Source organism: Lampetra fluviatilis, chromosome 2 (genome assembly GCF_964198595.1).
Source record: "Lampetra fluviatilis chromosome 2, kcLamFluv1.1, whole genome shotgun sequence".
In the NCBI taxonomy this organism is placed as follows: Eukaryota; Metazoa; Chordata; class Hyperoartia; order Petromyzontiformes; family Petromyzontidae; genus Lampetra; species Lampetra fluviatilis.
The window spans coordinates 28,312,897-28,332,085 of NC_136276.1; the positions used below are offsets into that span (position 1 = coordinate 28,312,897).

Below are 19,189 nucleotides of genomic sequence, written 5' to 3' on the forward strand. Positions count from 1 at the left end.
TATCTGGTGGTTGCTCTTTCATTCTTTTGGCTTCCATTCCTTTACTAGCCTCATGCCTTAGCCAGCATCCCTTCAAGCGATATATAATGCCCAAGCCCACTAACTTTTCTCAATATTCAATGCGATCTTCTCCAATGTTTGCTTTGTTCACTGAACCACCGTACGTCTCTCTCTGTGTCTCTTCGTGTAATTCAAAGCGTGCGTCATTCCATGCTACTATGCGCTCTCTTCAGATCCTGTTCAATTCCCTCTGTGCCAGTGTCTATGTTTCAGATCCGTATGTCGTGTCGTTTAATCAACAACGAAAGGAAAAGTTTCCCCTTCGGAGACCCTGGGATCGTAGGTTGAAAGATCAAATAATGAAAACAAATGTTATCTGGGTTTTTTTTTTGCTCAATGGGCACTTTTTAAAAAACGCAGGGAAAGCAGGCTATCTCTGTGTTAATATTTTTTTCAAACTTCTGCTCATGAAGCACCAATAATTAATCGTATTCTATGCATAGGCGTATTTTATTCTTGTTGCTGTATCCTTCGTTAAATCGAGAGTTGAAACACACGCACTGAGACACATGAAACATTGCCTATTTTGCAAGGGCGACTTGGCTCAGAGTTTTCTGTTTATACATAAATATTTGTTAAAGATACCATCGAAAATACAAGATATTAGGCCAATGCAAAAATAAGAAGCCGAAAAGCAGAGGGCCCCAATCTTGTGTGGCAGAAATAGCAATAAAAGCTTGAACAATTTTCCATTCAAGCGGCAAGAACATGCTCTCTGTTGCAGGATAGTACATGACCATCAATTTAAAATGTCTCATTTAATACATAAGATGATATTCAATTAGCACACTCTGTTCTCTCACCATGTCTCACTGTGTGGTGTAAGGATACGTCCTGAAATACACGGAAGATGCATTTCTCATAAAGTTGTTGGAATAACACAGCCCACGAGAGTGCTCAATGGGAAATAAGATTAATGGCTTTTAACGTACCGTTGGCATGTCTTCCCACTTAGGTCTGTTTTCGTCCGAAAGCAAATTGCTCACAATTTCCAAGAAATTCTGTAGTGGAGGTGGGCGGGAGAAATAAAATACACGAAAATGTACTCCAATTCAGACAGTCGATTATAGTTCTCATGCGCATTCGTATGAACTACAGCAAAGCCATGCACGGACGGGGGAATCGCGCGAAATACAATCTGGACACGGGCACAGCATTGTTTATTTTCTACATCGGTAACAAGACGACAGCCCCGTGATGGGCGTGTCTTTTACACGTCGTCCTCGAAAGAGAACATTCCACCATTTAACCAAGATAGCTTTGAAATGAATATTTGGATTGCATATTCATCACGAACGAACGCCAAACAAAGAGAGGAAGCTGCCGTATTCTTCCGCCATGTTATGACGTGAAGCAAATTATTTTTTTGAGAGTGGGAACATCAGTGGGCACAGGACACCACCGGCACACGGACGACAAAACAATCGCTTATCATGCCGGTAGAAGCAGAATGCCCTTTGAACCGAACATTACAAAGTTCAAGATGCCGCCTCTCTCCTTTTCAGGAACGCAGGCCACCCAAAAATTATATGGATAGAACGAAGCCACATTGGGCACGATCTTAAGAGTGTTCACGCTCCCTTCAGAATACATGAAAGTGTGCGCTAAGCGAAAGTGTGTGTGCAGTGTGCATGTGTGTGGGGAGCGATAAGGGAGCGGTTAGCGCACAGCGCTACGGATTCGTCGAACCGCGTTCGATTCCCGCTCATGGCCAACACCAGTGATGATTATCTGAAACCAGTGACCATTATCTGAACCGGTTCTGGGCCTCGCCTAGGTCGACTCAGCCTCAAATGTGTACCTAGTGGGGTGTGTAAACATCACCACTGGGGAGACAAAGGCGATCGGGCGTGATCCTGGCCACCCACCCCTTCATGTGACATGCCGGCCATCACAGGTGCTCACTAACAGCACTTGCCCCCAACAGTCTACAACAGGCTACGCGGGAGGGTGGTCTTTGCCTTCATGTACGTGCCTGAATGTCCTCGCTGGTTGGGTCGCGAGAGACCCGGCGAGCCTCTTGCGTGAAGTTGCGCAGGACCTCAATGCAGGCCAGCAGGTCGCCGCTGTAGAGCAACCGGGTCTGCGAGGTGCCCGCCAGGTTGCCCAGCACCGCAGCCATGCCCTCTGCAGTGGCTTGTCCCACCGCAAGCTGGTCCCTCATCTAACAACGAGCACACACACAAGCCCACGTTCGTCATCGGCGTGGGCGAAAACGTGACCCGCGTACGGCTTTGCGTACAATATTCAACTCGCAGTTATAAGGTCACGAGTTAAAGGTCGTGACGTCACTGGGCCATGGATTGGCTGAACCCCACCCTGTGAATGTGGAATTTTCACCATTGATTCTGGGCTAATGAAGGAAAGTGCCACCCCATTGCTTGCTTGAACAGAGGGGAGTGAGAATTGACTAATTAACTGGTTCAAAAGTTTCAAGTGTGAATTGGCACTGACAGAATCAAAGATACAATCGGAGATAAATTCTGGGGAGCTGGTAGCGCAGTGGTTAGAGCACTGCGCTATGAGGCCAGTGACTTGAGATTGACTCCCAGCCATGGCTAACTTCAGTGGCGAGTGATATCCAAACTGGTCCTGGTTATCACTCCCCTTCAGCAACAATCATTGTGAAGTCCGATCAACAACCCCACATGACCATCACAGCATAGGGAGACGTTCATTCAGAAGTGAATTGGCCTGAAAATGACAATAATTATTCGCAGAGTAAGTAACATAATGCCACATGCCCTAGTCTCAGCTCATTTGCCCGAGTGGCAAAAGGTTAAAAAGGTAAAGGTGAAGCCCTGCAATTGCTCGCTCATTCCACTGCTGGCAGAAGGGCCACCACGAGAGAGAGTGCTAGGCAGCCCCTCCATTCGATCGAGTGGGACGTCAATGATATGCCACGCGCAAATGTGATTCTGAAAATGATAATCACATCACAGAGAGCAAAGATTTATCCAAACCGAGCAAAAAACACTGCACATTAATCTCCAGTTAAAGAAGGCGGACAACATTGCCTGCCCTAATAAAGATTTATAAACAGAGTTTTATTTATACGCACATCACCTGCCAGTTCATGAGCAGGAGTGAGATGGATCGTGGCAATGCATGATGGTGAGGGATGGCAATGGTGTGAGTTTGACATCCAGCAGTGGATAGATAATGGGTGTAATAATCATGATATCAATTTGTCATCATCATTTTCAATAAAGTGGCTCTCGAGTGAAGATTCTCCGAGTCCATATTGATATTTACATAGTGTGTTTTACTCATGCATTTTTATTCAGACGTTAATTAAACAACATTTGTTATGAGGAGCTGTTGATTGACAATGATTGCCACTCAGGCTCTGTAAGTCTGCGGTAATTTCAATTAGAAAAAAAACACCTTTTCATCATATGCACCCAAAACAAGACAACGTGACTTCGTGAAGAATATCAACTTGACTATCTCTAGGCTCTTGCAAAAACAAGAAATTAGCATTTTGAGATTGTGAAGAGCAAGACATGATGTTGTATATGGTGAATGAGGGAATGTATCGTGAGAGCAGCACTGAAAGAGCATAATTTAATCCTGATCAAGACAATGGATGGATGGAAACAGTCATATGCATGAAACATGCCTTTGGAGTATTTGGTTGCAAAACATTCCCACATGATAAGCCACTTTGTTGAGCTATCATTTGTGGCCAGGTCACTTCTGGAAAAAAACGATACAGATCAGTGGGCCTCACCTGGTAAAATAAAAAATTGTTTGGTTTAGAAATAGATGAGAAGAGGAGAGAAAATGACAATCTTAATGCTGGAGGTAAGCTACGTGGAGGACATGAGGAGAGATTTCAAGACTGTGGGAGCAGCAGTGGAGAAAGAGCGACCTCCGACTAAGAATGTTATTGGAATCAAATCAACTCAAACATGACACGCATTGTCATTTCCAAAATTACAAAAATAACACAAATACATTTTTAATATTATTTCACTGGTTCCTCCGGGATTATCCAACACAGTCCTTGGTGTACAACACGTAAAGAAGGCACATCGTCACTGAAGCAAGACCCATGCTCGAGAGAGACGAGAAGCAGAGCGCAATCGTCGCAGCGTCGCAGTGCACCGCCTCTCACCAACTGCAGCGCATTGCGGACGTCGTGGGAGATGCATTTGATGAAGCTTAGCTTTTCCCACGAGGCCACTCCATCGGAATTCAGCGAGCACTGCCGTATCACCACTCCTGTTCATTAGCCGGGGCGACAGCAATTAACATTATACAGGAGTAACAGCATTAGGCTGCGTCAAGCCGGTTTGTGCCGAGGCACCGCTCTGTTCTAGATTTGAAGTTTTCGTGACTGCAAGGATCCATACTCTTAGTTCTTTCGGTAAAGTCACGTAGATAAAGAAAATAAAAAATAAAAATAAAATAAAAGATAAAAATAAATAAAAAAATTCTTGCTGTGGTTGTACCCGCCTGATGACGAACGCTTGTGTTGCGCCCGAAACGTCGTGAAAAATGTATTTATTTATATTTTTTATTAATTTTTTTTTCTTTTCTTTACCTACGTGACTTTACCGAAAGAACCAAGAGTATATACACCGCTCTGTTTTGCTTCATTTTCTGTTCCGTGGCTCATTTTCAGTTGTTAAATTCTTCCCACAACTGCAGCGAACTCCATCGTCCTACCTGATGGACACTATGGTATAAACGTTCTCTCTTCAAAGGTCAACTTATTTTCTCGGGTGCATTCTCAAAAATGGAATTGGGCGTCTGGAAGTGGAACGCTTTTTAGTGGGGTGCGTGTACTCTCCCTGACATGTTCTCTGCCGTCTCTAAATGACACAACGAAACGTAATTAGGCAAACTTTGAGGGGAACATTTACCCGCCAGCACTTGCACAGGCATTGACCGAGAGATCAGGCTGAGCAATAGAGAGGTGGAATTCTGAACACTGCATTCACGAGGTTGGTAAGTGAGAGAGGTTGCTTATCTAGTGCTTTTAATATTTAACATTCACCTGTTTGTAAGGGGATCAACATGATTTTTAAACCAATTTTTACAACACATCACCACAAAACACGGCGTAATGTTTTCAAAGATACCGTCATTTAACAATTTAATACCTCACATACTTTCTGCTGCTCGTACTTTATAAATAATATATTAATATGGATCTTTGAGACCGGATAAACTCTAAGCTGAAACAGCATTTTAATGTTGCTGCAATTTATCTCGCTTCAATGAAAGTTGTCAATATTTGACCACGTAGGAGTGCCAGACTCACAAGCAAAAGCTGCGGGTTCTCTCCAGAATAAATGTTTCTCTCTCTCTAATTGTATCCCGATTGTAATGTCGCCGATTATATATATATTGTTTGAAGGCAATTACCCTTTTTCACGGGACATAAAACGACACGTGTGCTATGACGAATTGCCATTGCCGGAAATGTTGACTATTCCATATTTCGATGTTAAGGCTGCTGTGTTATTGACGGATGTGTGTTGAGTTCATTTTTTTGCATCAGAGTCCATTACAATAGGAAGAAAAAAAAGTGGAAGAGTCCGCAGGCAATGGTGATTAATCTTATTAAACAATTACGAACGAACGCATGTTCGGAATTATACGCCGTCACATCCCTGACGTGAGTAACAAATACATTATAAATAATGAACCATATGTAAGAGCGGCTGTGAATGCTGCGGAGAGAATGACGTGTGGCAGTGGCAAGACATCCCTTTGTGGCGTGGGATGTGAAATAAGTGAACAATTCACAATAAGTCACTCAAATGGTCTTTAGGGACTTCAGCAAATTTCAAACGGTAAAAATCCATTCCCCCCATCAGTCATTTTTTTTGGGTAAATAAATGCATGCAGTGTCTGTATAAATCTTAAGCGAGAGGTCGTCGATATCACAATCAGGTCGCATTTGAGAATAAACGTTACATTGCACTCAAGAAAGGCAGTGAGAAAAAATGTACACGTACGTACTGTATTATGCCCCATAACAGATCCAATATAAAAGTAATTTAAAATTAATTTGGACGAAAACCAAAGGGCAGCAATTTTCAAACCAATAAAGCAGAAACCTTGAAATAAAACCAACTTCTATAGATATTCAACTCTTAGAACAATCCGAAATGTCAATGGAAATTAAGTGACTTTTAAAGAAAAAATTGCATCAATGTTTTGCGAGGTACAATATAAACATTTTAATGCCTGTACACTGATACATACAATGCAAATATCATTTTTGGTATTGCATCATACATATCCCCAGATTGTTGACAGGTTTGCTGTTATATGTATGCTATATATTGTTGAAAAATATATATAAAAAAAAGTTGTACACATTTTGGAGGAGGGTTTACGACACACTAATTTAATGTCGCCCAATTTTGCTGTTGTCACGAATCATAATATTTGTCGTGAAAACCTACGTGTTAAATTTACAGATGAATTTACGTAAATCGTAAACATCCTATTCTTGCATGTTACACGCATCGTGAACCACCTAAGCATTGACATCAATCGATGAACTTATGCACGGGTGCATACCTAGAAATTGCCATCAAGGAGACAAAGTAACAGTAACAGCAACAACCACAACGGCAAAGATAAGTGTTTACGGTAATGGGTGATGGGTGGTGAGCGTGTGGCCACTGGGCGTGCTGCACAGGGACTCACCCGTGGCGTCAGTGGGGCAGCGGTTGGTGGCCACGTTGGTGGCAGCGGTTTTCTGCCACGTGACGGAACCCAGCTGCTCTTGGCGGCAAATTTCGTGAGGAGCTGCGAAGGCAAAGGGATAATATGACGATGATTATTTAAGTTTTCTTTGGTTCTTTCGGTAAAGTAACCACGACATTTCGATCGCAACACAAGCGGTCGTCATCAGGAAAAGGGGGTTAGCCTCTAAAGGCAAACTGTTTATAAAGGTTTAAAATGGGCGTAGCCCAAGTGTCAGTAGCATGGGCGGGGCAGCTAATGTTAATGTCAGTGGTGGGCGGGGCAGCTAATGTTAATGTAAGTGGTGGGCGGGGCAGCTAATGTTAATGTGAGTGGTGGTCAACGACGGCGCTGGTGGTGGGTTACCATCAATTAAAGAGCTGCCAGGGAAAAATTAGCATGTTCATGTAAGATCGGAGAGCGGCCTCCACGGCGACATGTCTCAGACCATGTTTGTGAACATAAGACAGATCTGAAACACGGTAGAAAGAACCAAAGAATATAAATTCCTGCAGTCACGAAAGTTTTAAGTCAAAATGTATTAGTTAAGTTATCAAGGAAAGCCACATTTGAATCCAATGACTCTTTTTTTGGCGGGTCCTGTGTTCAGGTTTTTATAGGTCAAGACAGACACGGGGTGGGAAGGTGTGAAGTCCATTGCTAAATATTACTGTTATTGTCATCATCAAGCTTGTCTTGTAGCAGTGTAGCCCTTAATTAAACTTATCACAATGAAAACAACTGTATTCAGAAATTATTAATTGAGTTATGCAGCCATTCAATTAAAATCACGCTGGAAAATATGTTTGAAGGACCAATAACTTGGAAAATGTCAAAAACAATCACTCAATTGTGTCAATGTGACCGAATATCAAACCAAACTTTAAATATCAGTGTTTCCCTCCTCATGTGGAATTTTCCAGTGCTGGAAATTCCACATTCCCATGGTGAACTCCAGACTTTATTGAAGACAATAACAATTAACTTGTGCTACTTATATTATCCACCCGAGAGGAACATGGGATCGTATGTACACCAGACTAGGATTTGCACTTTCAATTTAATTCTGAGTCAAATGTCATCACCAAGCACAATATATACTACACATACTACAAAGCTAATGGTATGGTACATTTTTATACACGTGTAAATCACCGCAAAATAAATAAGTAGGGAAACTAATAAATTATGCACGGATTGTCAAATTGACTTCATGTTACAAAGAAAGTACAGTGATTGCAAGTTTTCCATGACGGACTCGCTCGGTGCTTGAACTTCTTCTCTGCTACGGCAGGATCGAAAAGTAAGTGTGTTAAAACACGTTGTAGTTGAACGCAAAGTTTGTTCAACCGATCCACAGAGGCAGTAGGTGCAGCGTGGATAGCAGCGTACACATCCAGTTCGTCAGGGATGCGTTTGATGGTTTGCACTTCGCCACATTTGCAGGTCGGCGATTCTGTGATCGTCGGTTTGTGGATGGCGGACGCGCGTCTCCCACACTGCATTTCCGCACGGCTTAGCGAGGTCCGCGGTTGTTAATGGAGAGAGAAGTCTAGTGCTTCCACATAGCCTTAAATTTACTCATGAGTCCAATCTGTATTTTTTAAATTAACAATCCTACAGGGCCACCTCATTGCACAGAGCTCAGCACTTGGGCTCCAGGGTAGATTCATGATCTCGGCTGCAACTTTTAAGGCCTGGCCGATCCTGAAACCAGCTGTGACGACACAGCGTTAATGTGGAAGTGAGATGTGCGTACCGTGATGCTGTTTGCTTAGTTAAATGTCCCAAACGTGCAATTGTTAAAAGCGTATGATGAAAGATTATGAGTTGGCTGGGTCATGCCTCAGACTTCAGGGCACTGAGTCAGCACTGGTAAAATCACAGTTTCCAATCCAGGCAGCCACCCATTTTTAAACTAGGTTCTCAACTGTATTGAGTAGCGGACTTAATGGTGTCTCTGAAGCCCACCAATACCTACACAAAACAACAAAAAAAGCATCATGTAAAGTTTCATTTTCTCTGTGGTTAAATTCCAACTTTGAGGATTTAAAATATCGATCTGACTTGTCATGCAACAAAACTTTTCTCCCATTGGGGAAAGCGTGCCTCTCTGTGTGTCGAAAAAGAAAAGGTCACTTGAAGTGATCTTTGAAGTTCTGTGAAATCCAGTTCTTCTGTGGTCCATTCTCTAATCCACAGGGCTTCGCTGTCCTGTGGGACTTCTCTGAATGAATACTTTGTATTGTGACTTTCAATAGCCCACGCGGGGAAGGGAAAAAAACATTTGCACTTGACATAGTCTCAGGATCTATGCACCCCCACCCCCCGACTGCGGCGGGCAGAGCCGGATGGGTTCAGTGGGTTCAGAAGCAGAGGGCCAATCCCACAGTGCCTCATGGCCTCTGACCAAAGTCACCTTGAATACAACTAATCTCCTCATGTCTTGGAAGTTAAGTAGGATTGAGCCTGGTTGTACTTTCCGTGGGAACCTTCCTGTAAAATCAAGGTATTGTAGGATTCTCTATATATATACCTGGGTAAATATACCTGGGTTGTTTTTCTGGGTTCTCTAGTTTCCCCTTCACATGCCAAATGTTCTTTCTTGGGAATTGGCCAAACACCCCAATAGGAGTACACTCCTAAAAAAAGGCTTGAGACTCAGTGAGACATTTCAGGGCAAAGGGGGTGATTATTGCACTATGTAACACAATTTTTGTTCCTAGGTAGTAAGTGTTATTTCGTAATTGCTCTGCCTAAAAAGTATCGAAAATATCTATTATTCTTGATTTGAAGCTTTCGTGACTGCAGGAATCCATACTCTTTGGTTCTTTCGGTAAAGTCACGTAGGTATAAAATGAAATAAATTACGACGTTTCGGGCACAACACAAGCGTCCGTCATCAGGTGGGAAAGCATGGTTTGCTGCTGAGGCAGACTGTTTTAAAAGGTTTTAAAAGGTTTAAAACAGTCTGCCTCAGCAGCAGACCATGCTTTCCCACCTGATGACGGATGCTTGTGTTGCCCCCGAAACGTCGTGATTTATTTCATTTTATACCTACGTGACTTTACTGAAAGAACCAAAGAGTATATCTATTATTCCCCACAAACTTTGCTTTTGTGACCAGGACAGTGATATTTTGAAACTTACCTATTTTCAATGAAAAAATGGGCGAATTTGTGTCTTTTCGTTCACGTAAAGTCAGAAAAAAAACAACGTATGAATCAAAATGAACATCTTCTTGGTTCTTTCGGTAAAGTCACGTAGAAGGGAAATAATAAAATAATAAAATTTTAACATAATAAAATACAATTCTCACGACGTTTTGGTCACAATGCAAGCAGCCGTCCTCAGGTGAAGAACAGGGCTGTCGGAAAGACAGCTTCTCATTCAGACACTGTCTTTCCGACAGCCCTGTTCTTCACCTGAGGACAGCGTCTCATTCAGACGCTGTCTTTCCGACAGCCCTGTTCTTCACCTGAGGACGGCTGCTTGCGTTGTGGCCGAAACGTCGTGAGAATTGTATTTTATTATTTCCCTTCTACGTGACTTTACCGAAAGAACCAAGAAGATGAATCCCTGCAGTCATGAAAACTAATATAAAAAATTGTTACGCAATGTTATTATTATTTTTGAGTTTGGGGAGACGGACCCAGACCCTGCTGCTGATCCGCAGACCACTCCACTGTGCAAGAAGAGCCAGGATTCCAGTGATCATGGAAGGCACTAGTGTCAAGATTCTATAGAAGTTGAAATCTTAAGTGATGACCTCACTCAGTGTTAGTACATTGAGAATGTTTCCACTCAATGTCAGTAGTCGTGTTTGCTATGCTGATGAGCAACAGAAATACACTTACATCCCAAGTGCATCAATTAGCTGACCAAAATTGTGAAAAGACCACAAACAACCTTATCTATTACCCAGTATGCTCCATAATAGCACACACGATGATATATGCACCTATTAAAGCTCCACTTGTCGTTTGTGAGTGCTTTGTAATGCTTGATTTTCTCATACAAAATATTAACTACACTACTGTCCCTTGAGTGATTTAAATGTCTGAGTTTAATATAACTAATTCTACGCCAGTGCAATAATTGCATAGGCGTAAGCTAAATGAGGCTCCAGCATGTTGAGAAATAATAATTGCGTTCGTGACATTCATCCAATAAATTCACCAACAACCAAACTACTTCTGAGCGTCAACATATTCATGCCGTTACACAGTTTTACGACCGAACAAAAGAAGATATAACCGTTCCTGGGAACACAACTGAAAAATAAAACAGAGTACTGTATTCATTCAAGGCGAGCCAGGATACAAATTAATAAGTAAAGAGATGATAAGGTGTAGCGTGTGCGTTTTTACATAATTATTTCATGCTAAATGAAATAGCCACATACCAAGGTGTTTAAACAGCCAGTTTTCAATTGGTGCATTTTGCCTGCTATGATATATGGCTCAGAAACATGAATAGTCACAAAGAACATGGAATAAAAGCTGATAACTCGGTGATGAAGCATGGAGAGATGCATGCTGGGAATCACGGAGAGAAAGAGAGAGAAAAACACGTAGCTCAGAGGACGAATGCAAATCAGAAGCATCACACTGGCTTGGTGAAGATGCAGCACTCCAAGGTATGATGTCCGATGGATGAGACGGGTGATGGAATGGCAGCCAAGGACAGATCAACCATGGAGACGAAGCATTACTATAACAAACTACGACTCCTACACTATTTTTTATTTTACCAGGTAAGGTCCACTGAGCTATATAGATATTTTTCAGAAGCGACCTTGCTAACACAAATGATAGCTCAACGAAGTGGCTGATCACGTGGAAATGTATAGCAGCCAAATACTCCAAAACGCATGTTGATTCTAAATGTGGAGGGTCAAACTGGAGGACCCGGAGAAAAATCCATGCGACCACGGAGAGAACATTCAAATTCCAAATATACAGGCGTCAGGGTCGGGATTGAATTCACGACCTCCTGTATGCCAGGCGACGTAATTAATATCAGCACTGTGGCGCCCTGATCGTCTACTCTGCAAGACCAAAATGGATTCCGGTAAGCCCACTTTTGCTTACCTTCATTATCAACACGATATCTCTAACTTGCGTGCAATCTCTAATCTTCGTGTCTATGTCTGTCTCTCAGTGTAAATACAAGGCATACACTTCTCCTTGCTTCTTTGCTAACGTACAGCCTTTGTTCCATTTTCTTTGCCAATGATCCACAAGTGATTGGCACCGATTCTGATTTTTCATCGGCACATTGCTGCTCTCCATTACTGTCGTACAACATTGAATACAAATGACTCCAACCTATTCATGTCCGCTATCTTTAATTAATAAATCTAATGCTGATATGACGTTAACAACCTGCCCTAAGTATATAAAAACTTTTTTTTTCAATTGTGTTCCTCCGATTGATTTAGCAAACTCGGCTTTGTGTGCCAATGTAACAAGAAACACACATTTTATGGCACCGTCACCACATGTCATCTAACAAGGTAGCTTCCCGCTGCCAACACATTTTGAGACTTTGACTTCAAAACAAAATGCCACATTTAAATAAAAAATCAACAGCGACTTACCGCTATCGGCATTATATTTAAACTTGTTGCAAGACGGAAATTATTAATCCAGATCACGGCAGGAAGCTCATTTTACACTTAAACAAATTTTTACGGCTAAATAAATTGATTGCGTGATTTAATAGCGTTCAAAGGCTAAAGCGTCTTGTTAAGATGCAGAAAGCAACGCTCATTATGGGGCTATGCTGGTCTAAAGGAGTGAGCGTGACGAGTCCCCAGATTCAGAGCAATCATCAATCAGAGTAGCATTTAGAAGGTTCTTGACAGCGACTCATTTGAAGCTTTCATTACACACCAAAAAGGTGGAATTAGCTGGTGGCTGACAGCGGACGGATTGGGCGTGTACAAAATTACGCAATTTAAAGCGAGTGGTGGCTGCACTTTCATAATGAGAGAGTTTTTACAAATTCGGCCCCCGGTATTTCACGACGATTCTGGGTAGGTGATGGCCTTGATAAAACAATTTTCAAGAAAAATACGACGTACTTTTGACCGTTTCCATTTTGTTTGCTTGCAATAAACAAAAATAAAAAGCTAATTTTGGAAGGCTACCAAAGGCATTCTTTTTCCTGTCGTTACGAGCAGAGGTGAGATAAGAGGCGAGAAGGATGCAGCAGAAGAGGAGAAGGGGGTCGCGACCTCAAATTCTCAGTCGGTGAAATTCGCAAAGCACAAGGCTTCAGCTTGTGGGTTACATTGTGCGGACAGCACCTTGGTTTATTGCCACCATAAACTGTGGGAGATGTAAACCCCATGAAAACCTCACCTCCCTTCCTCTTTGTTGCCTCGAATTTCTTCCACCCACACGCTCGCTGCTGTCTAACACCCCCCCCCCCCCCCCGGGGACCCTGCCCCCCCTCACTCGTATCTCCGATTCACCTTCACGATAATCCTCTAGTTTGCCCTTTGTGAGTGAGTCACAGCAGGCACAAAAAAAATATATTTTTTTTACTGTCAGAGTCAAAAGGACAATTTCGTAATGTTATGCATTGTAATAAAAAATAGATTAAGCTCGCCAAAGCAAAACAAATGTAAGTGGCCAAATTGTAATCTGCTGCACCGTTAATTTGAAGTCAGTCACAGGTCTCACCCTGCTCAATTGATCATCTAATGGAAGTGACCAACACAAGAGGAATATGCAATTTTACCCACTGTCTCAGGTCCACCGAAGGGTACGAGCACTGCCCCATGGCTGTTTTAATAGGAGTGACAATTTGCATTTTTACTTGACGGATTCAAAGTTTAGGATATTTTCTTTACTATGTAATGACCTCCAACAACACTTTCAAAATAATGAGCCTTCTGGTCCAATGTTATCCAGCAGTATTTTTTTCAGCAGGCAAACCCAGAATAGCATTTTACTCTTAGGGTTTCATCAGCGGTCAGGCCCATTTCATAAATGGCGCTGGATGAGGCCTGATATCAAACGCAATAGCACCCCTTGAACACAGTTGGATTTATTCAGCACAAAACAGTAAGCTCGTCCAGACAAGAAAAACAATTCAGTCTTTCAGTATATAGGCCTCCTGGACCTAATGAGTCGTCCGTTATACCTTTACACACACAGATGGCAAGGTGGTGTCCGACCTCTGGGCACCTACATCACGTTCAGAAGCTTGAGAGCTTAAATCCCGTGGAGTGGGGGATGGCGTGTCGACAAAGCCCATCATCCTTTCAGGGCCAATAAAACGAGTACCGCTTTGCTGCACCAACAATGTCTCATGGAACAGCGACACAACACCGTAGAAATGTGGAATTTTCCACCAAAATGTCTCAGCACAGCGCGAGCATCGCGACGGGTGACCTACCGGGGCACTTCGCCTCAGCGCACGTCTTTGTCTCGGAGGAAAGGCCGTCGCACATCTTCCCGTCGTTGAACGGCCCGTGGCAGACGCGGATGCGCCTCCGCTCACCTCTGCCACACGTCACGGGGCATTCGTTCCACTGACCCCAGGACATCCACTGGCCGTCCACTACCCAGGCACAGAGACACACCAGGGGGGTGGGGGGGTGCCCAAGATAAGCCATCCAGACTCAGACTTTACGGAGCAAGGGGCGTTTGTGGAGTAGCCGTCGACGGCTGTCACGACCGTCAGAAGAGAAGGGGCGGTGTGGCACCAGCGGCACACCTGGCACGTGAGGGCAGAGAAAAAACATCCACACGTACACAAAGTACGCGCACACGGATGCAGTACGAACTAAACTAGGGTCAGGCCTCGGCGTTCGCAAAAGTAAACTTCGCGAATGTAGCTGCTCTTTTTATATGGGGGGAGGGAGAGAAATGGGGTTATGTTCCCGTGGAGAAAATTAAAATTGCATAACATTAATCCTGTACTGTCCACACAAACCAAACATCCATATAACATAATTAAATTGTACAACAATATAGATAATAACACAAATAAGACAACAGAGTAGAATAAATAAAAACAAAACGCATCAATTCCACTGTCAATTTAAAAGTTGTATGTACCTCTGCGCGGTCACGGTCACATGAACGCGAATGACACGGCACGTCCTCCTGCACGAGTGGACCGGCTCGATGCGTGTGGCAGTGTGTGCGTGTGGGGAGCGGTGGTGCGGCGGTTAGCGCTACGCTGCGCTATGAACCTGGCGACCCGGGTTCGATTCCTGCTCAAGGCCAACACCCAGTGACGATTATCTGAACCGGTCCTGGGCCTCCCCTAGGTCGACTCAGCCTGAAATGAGTACCTGGTGCGGTGTGTAAACATCGTCACTGGGGAGACAAAGGTGGTCGGGCGTGGTGCTGGCCACCCACCCCCTCGTGTACCGTTCCGGCATTCATAGGTGCTTGCTAACAGCACTTGCCCCTACAGACTGTTAAGACTATACGGGGGATCTTTGTCTGTGTGTTCGGCCGGATAGAGGGGGCTAAACGGGCGCGGGTTAGAGAAGAGACGGAGTGATGTGGTACAAGAGCCTCTTGTGGAGGAGGCTCGTGAAGGACGCTGCTGATGCTACTGGGCAGTTGGAGGCAGTCGCCCTCCAGCAACAACGGAGGGTCGGGAGGAGCGACGCTCACAACAACGAGCGGAGCGCCGGGCGGCTAAAACACAGCAAGTTGGCTCAGGTGGCGCATCGACCAGTCATCTCAGTCAGTCGACCCGTGGCACCTGGGTCTGCCCCGTGACCTCCTGCCGGCAGGCGTTTGACACTTCACGTGGCCTCAACGTGCACCTAGCATGGCACAAGCGCCGTGGTGACATCACCGCCACTTAGTGGCTGTTGTGTGCACATCAGCGCTGTGCGCGTGGTGTGGGCCCTCTGGGTGTGCACACACACAGGGCCCACACAAATCCACCACGAAGGTGTGCTGCCAAATCGCGAAACTCGTGCTCGCTCACAGCAACACGCCCCAACAGTGCGTTAAGGCTATTGGGGGTGGATCTTCGTCTGTAATATAGAAGGATAAGAGGACTTTGGATGACCTGACAATGCATCATATGAGAAATACTGTTTAAAAAGGCACATTTTTTAAAATCTGCTTATATGCAACACAGGTTGTCATCATCTCTGTTTATTGCCGTAAGCTCGTGTTTATATTCCTATAGGGTGGGGGCAATCACTCTGCAGGGCGACCATGGAAATACAACACAAATGACCGTGTCATTTATTCATCCAAAAAAAGGTCCATGTCTTCCATAGACTCAATTCTAGGAAGGTCCCACATCAGGACGTTTTACCAATCCCACCGTGGAGTGTTTTTGGCCTGATACACAACGCAAGAAGGAGAGTGAGAGAAATTTAACACGATAAATCATAAGCAATAAAGATGGATCCTTCGTGCAAAGTAAAACGGGGGAGAGAGAGGGACATAAATTGACAGCAAGTGGAGGGCTGCTCTAGGTTATAAGAGCAGCGGAGGGGAAGGAATGGCCTCCCATTGCACGGCGATTGATGACGGGAGGTGGATGGAAGTGTGTTTTCTAGCTCAGAGAGAGAGAGAGCAGAAGCGATATTGCGAGATGTGGGCAGAGGTAAATAGGAGGAGGGATGTAACGAATTTTTGATGAGAGTGGGAGAGATATTTTTTATTCGAGAGGTAGGTGAATGAAGGTGGTTGGACATTTTTTTTTGTGGTTGATGCCTTGCAATTGCATTAGCATATTCATACTTAGGGTACACACGTTGTTTACATGCCATCAAACTCGATGGGATGTTACGCCCGTGCCGCTTACAAAAACAAACACGTACCCCTGGCATGGATAAGCCTCAGAGGAAAATAAATGAGACTGAACGTAGCAATATAATATGTGACCCCACATAAACTGCCCTTTCCTAACCCTCCACTCACCCTTGTGCAATGATTCGGTTCAGAAGCTACCCTCCCCCATCCAACACACATTTCTCATACAGTTGCAATTATAATATTTCCATCTGTGTCATTGCTTGTTCGTAAAGGACAAAGAGTGAATAGATGGCAGCTCATGATCTTGCCTCCGGTCCTCTTAGCCATTTGTAACGAGGGCATTTCCACAATCCTGTCAAACATTTCACGTCCTTTTCCACATTTATCGGCCAACGGAATTCCACACAAGTGGCCCTATCATGAATCCACATCGCTCAAGCGTTGCTGGTCTAATGGCTCTTTGCATACTCACCATCGTCTTCACTTGCTCACGTTTTTGCACTGAACTCTTGCAAATTATGGACCTTTACACGAATCAACAAGAGACCACAAATTGAGGAACGATATATCGGCGATGTTCCCTTTGTAGTAGAAAAGGGACTTCCGGAAATAAAGAAGTGATTTCCTGCAGTGCCTTGCTGTTGCTTACAATCCAATACATCACGATATTCAAAGCTTGGCGTCTACAAGCGCAACATCAAATTAATCAACATTTCCCTGCGTTTGGTAAGCTCATATAGAGGGCCCTATTGATTGCGGGTGTCAGCAGTGGTGTCTTAACTGAAAAATTGATGTTTGGCTTTTTTTATTATTGTACCCCTCCCCGCTGCATTGTAATGACTGACACGCTCCTGTGAGACCCACTGCGCTCTCTGTGCACATGCACAGCTTCAGCCCCCCGTCTCAGTGGAGCGCCACAATTGCTGCAATTCCATCAAATTACCAAGAAGCGAACATCAAGCGCTCGAAAATTGTAAAAGCCCTGCACTGACCCTGCTCTCATCATCACACAAATGTGAATGCACCCATTTCTTTGCTTCAACCCGCAACATAATTGCATCAACCACCGCCCCCCACCCCACCCTTACAACCCTAGCTTGGCAAAAATAGGCAATCATCCAAATAAGTTACTGCATACAGAATTTCAGGTGAAAGTATACTTTTTTGTTGTTGCAAATAAATGCTTGCCTTGATTTGCACCGAACATCACAGCGATGCCACTGTCAGGTCAAAATCCCACCTACGCATCGTGCTTGTTACAAAAAAGATGCCTGCAAGCACGGTGGATGTTATCTACCTCGCCTGGTATACAGGAGGTCGTGGGTTCAATCACCACCATGACGCCTGTATATTTGGAGTTTGCGTGTTCTCCCCGTGGTCGTGTCGATTTGTCTCCGGGTCTTCCGGTTTTTCCCTCCACGTTAAGAAATATGCTTCAGAGTATTTGGCTGCTATAAATTTCCATATTCTAAGCCACTTCCTTTGAGCTATAACGTGTGGTCAGGTTGCTTCTGAAAAAAGAGCTATATAGCTCAGTGGGCCTCACCTGGTAAATAACAAAAAAATTTCAGGTTAATAGTTTCATTTCATTGCGTATGTATACTCTTTGGTTCTTTCGGTAAAGTCACGTAGGTATAAAATAAAATAAATCACGACGTTTCGAGCGCAACAACAAGTGTCCGTCATCAGGTGGGATTTTATTTTATACCTACGTGACTTTACCGACAGAGTATGGATTCCTGCAGTCACGAGAGCTTCAAATCAAGATTAATGTATGTATGTTGAACTTCTTTTGCACCACACGAAGCCGATCGCGCTAATCGGAGGTTGCGAAGCATTCAACAATACAACAACAATAATAATCACGAGTGATATGTGACCTGTATGCTTGTATGAATTAATTTCTGTAAATACAATGGGCAAGGATAATTTCATTAAAAGTGTCTTAGAACTGGGTGGAGTAGAAGTACAATGGTTGGTATGCTGTGTGATGAACCCAGCGACCTAATTTCTGTTCCTGGTTCCGGCTGCCATCAGTGCGGTGAAATATGGTAAAATAAATATTATGAGCAACAGGGTGTGGGAATGTCTTCATACGACAGTGGATTGACAAAAGGCTGTATATCATGTTATTGTTATTATTATTTTAATACATTATCAGAGTGAATAAAGTCACACGTAATCCTGTGAATGTTTTAAATATGCTAACAGGTAATAGCAATGTTAAAAACAATAGTATTCACCGTGTGATGTATTTTTTGTACGTGTTTAAAAATAAACCTGAAATTGGATTGGTATTCATTTCCTGGATTCTCAGTCTGGTTATATTTATAATGCCATTCATATGCATATGTTCACGAATATGTATGTATGTATGCATGAACGCATACATACAGGGGCAACAGAGTGGCTTATTAACAATATGCATCCCCTAGATATAAGTGTAAAATAAATATTGCTGTGCAGAGTAAAGAATCCGATATGAATACATGCATGTTTAAAGTAATTTACATTTTTAGACATAATGTAATATTTCATTACAGATGTGAAAGAGTATTTCATTCCCTTTATGAATTAAATAACAAAAACATCGAAAATAGAAATTAGCATCGTGCCACTTTGTGACACTAAAAAACGCATTCAGGAAAAAAAGAATGGCTTTGTTG

At 43.4% G+C, this 19,189-nt stretch overlaps 1 protein-coding gene across 6 annotated transcripts in view; it reads right to left on the reverse strand.

Annotated features, from left to right (window-relative positions):
• Positions 1-19,189, reverse strand: part of LOC144944915 (adhesion G protein-coupled receptor B3-like) — a 176,226-nt gene that overhangs the window by 85,222 nt on the left and 71,815 nt on the right. For all 6 annotated transcript variants that reach the window (XM_078873091.1, XM_078873095.1, XM_078873094.1 and 3 more), the window contains exons 7-11: positions 14,182-14,346; positions 6,733-6,834; positions 4,181-4,287; positions 2,036-2,224; positions 993-1,061 (exon numbers count right to left, since the gene is read on the reverse strand). In XM_078873091.1, the coding sequence (XP_078729217.1) occupies positions 993-1,061; positions 2,036-2,224; positions 4,181-4,287; positions 6,733-6,834; positions 14,182-14,346 (632 nt within the window). The remainder of the gene's footprint in view (positions 1-992; positions 1,062-2,035; positions 2,225-4,180; positions 4,288-6,732; positions 6,835-14,181; positions 14,347-19,189) is intronic.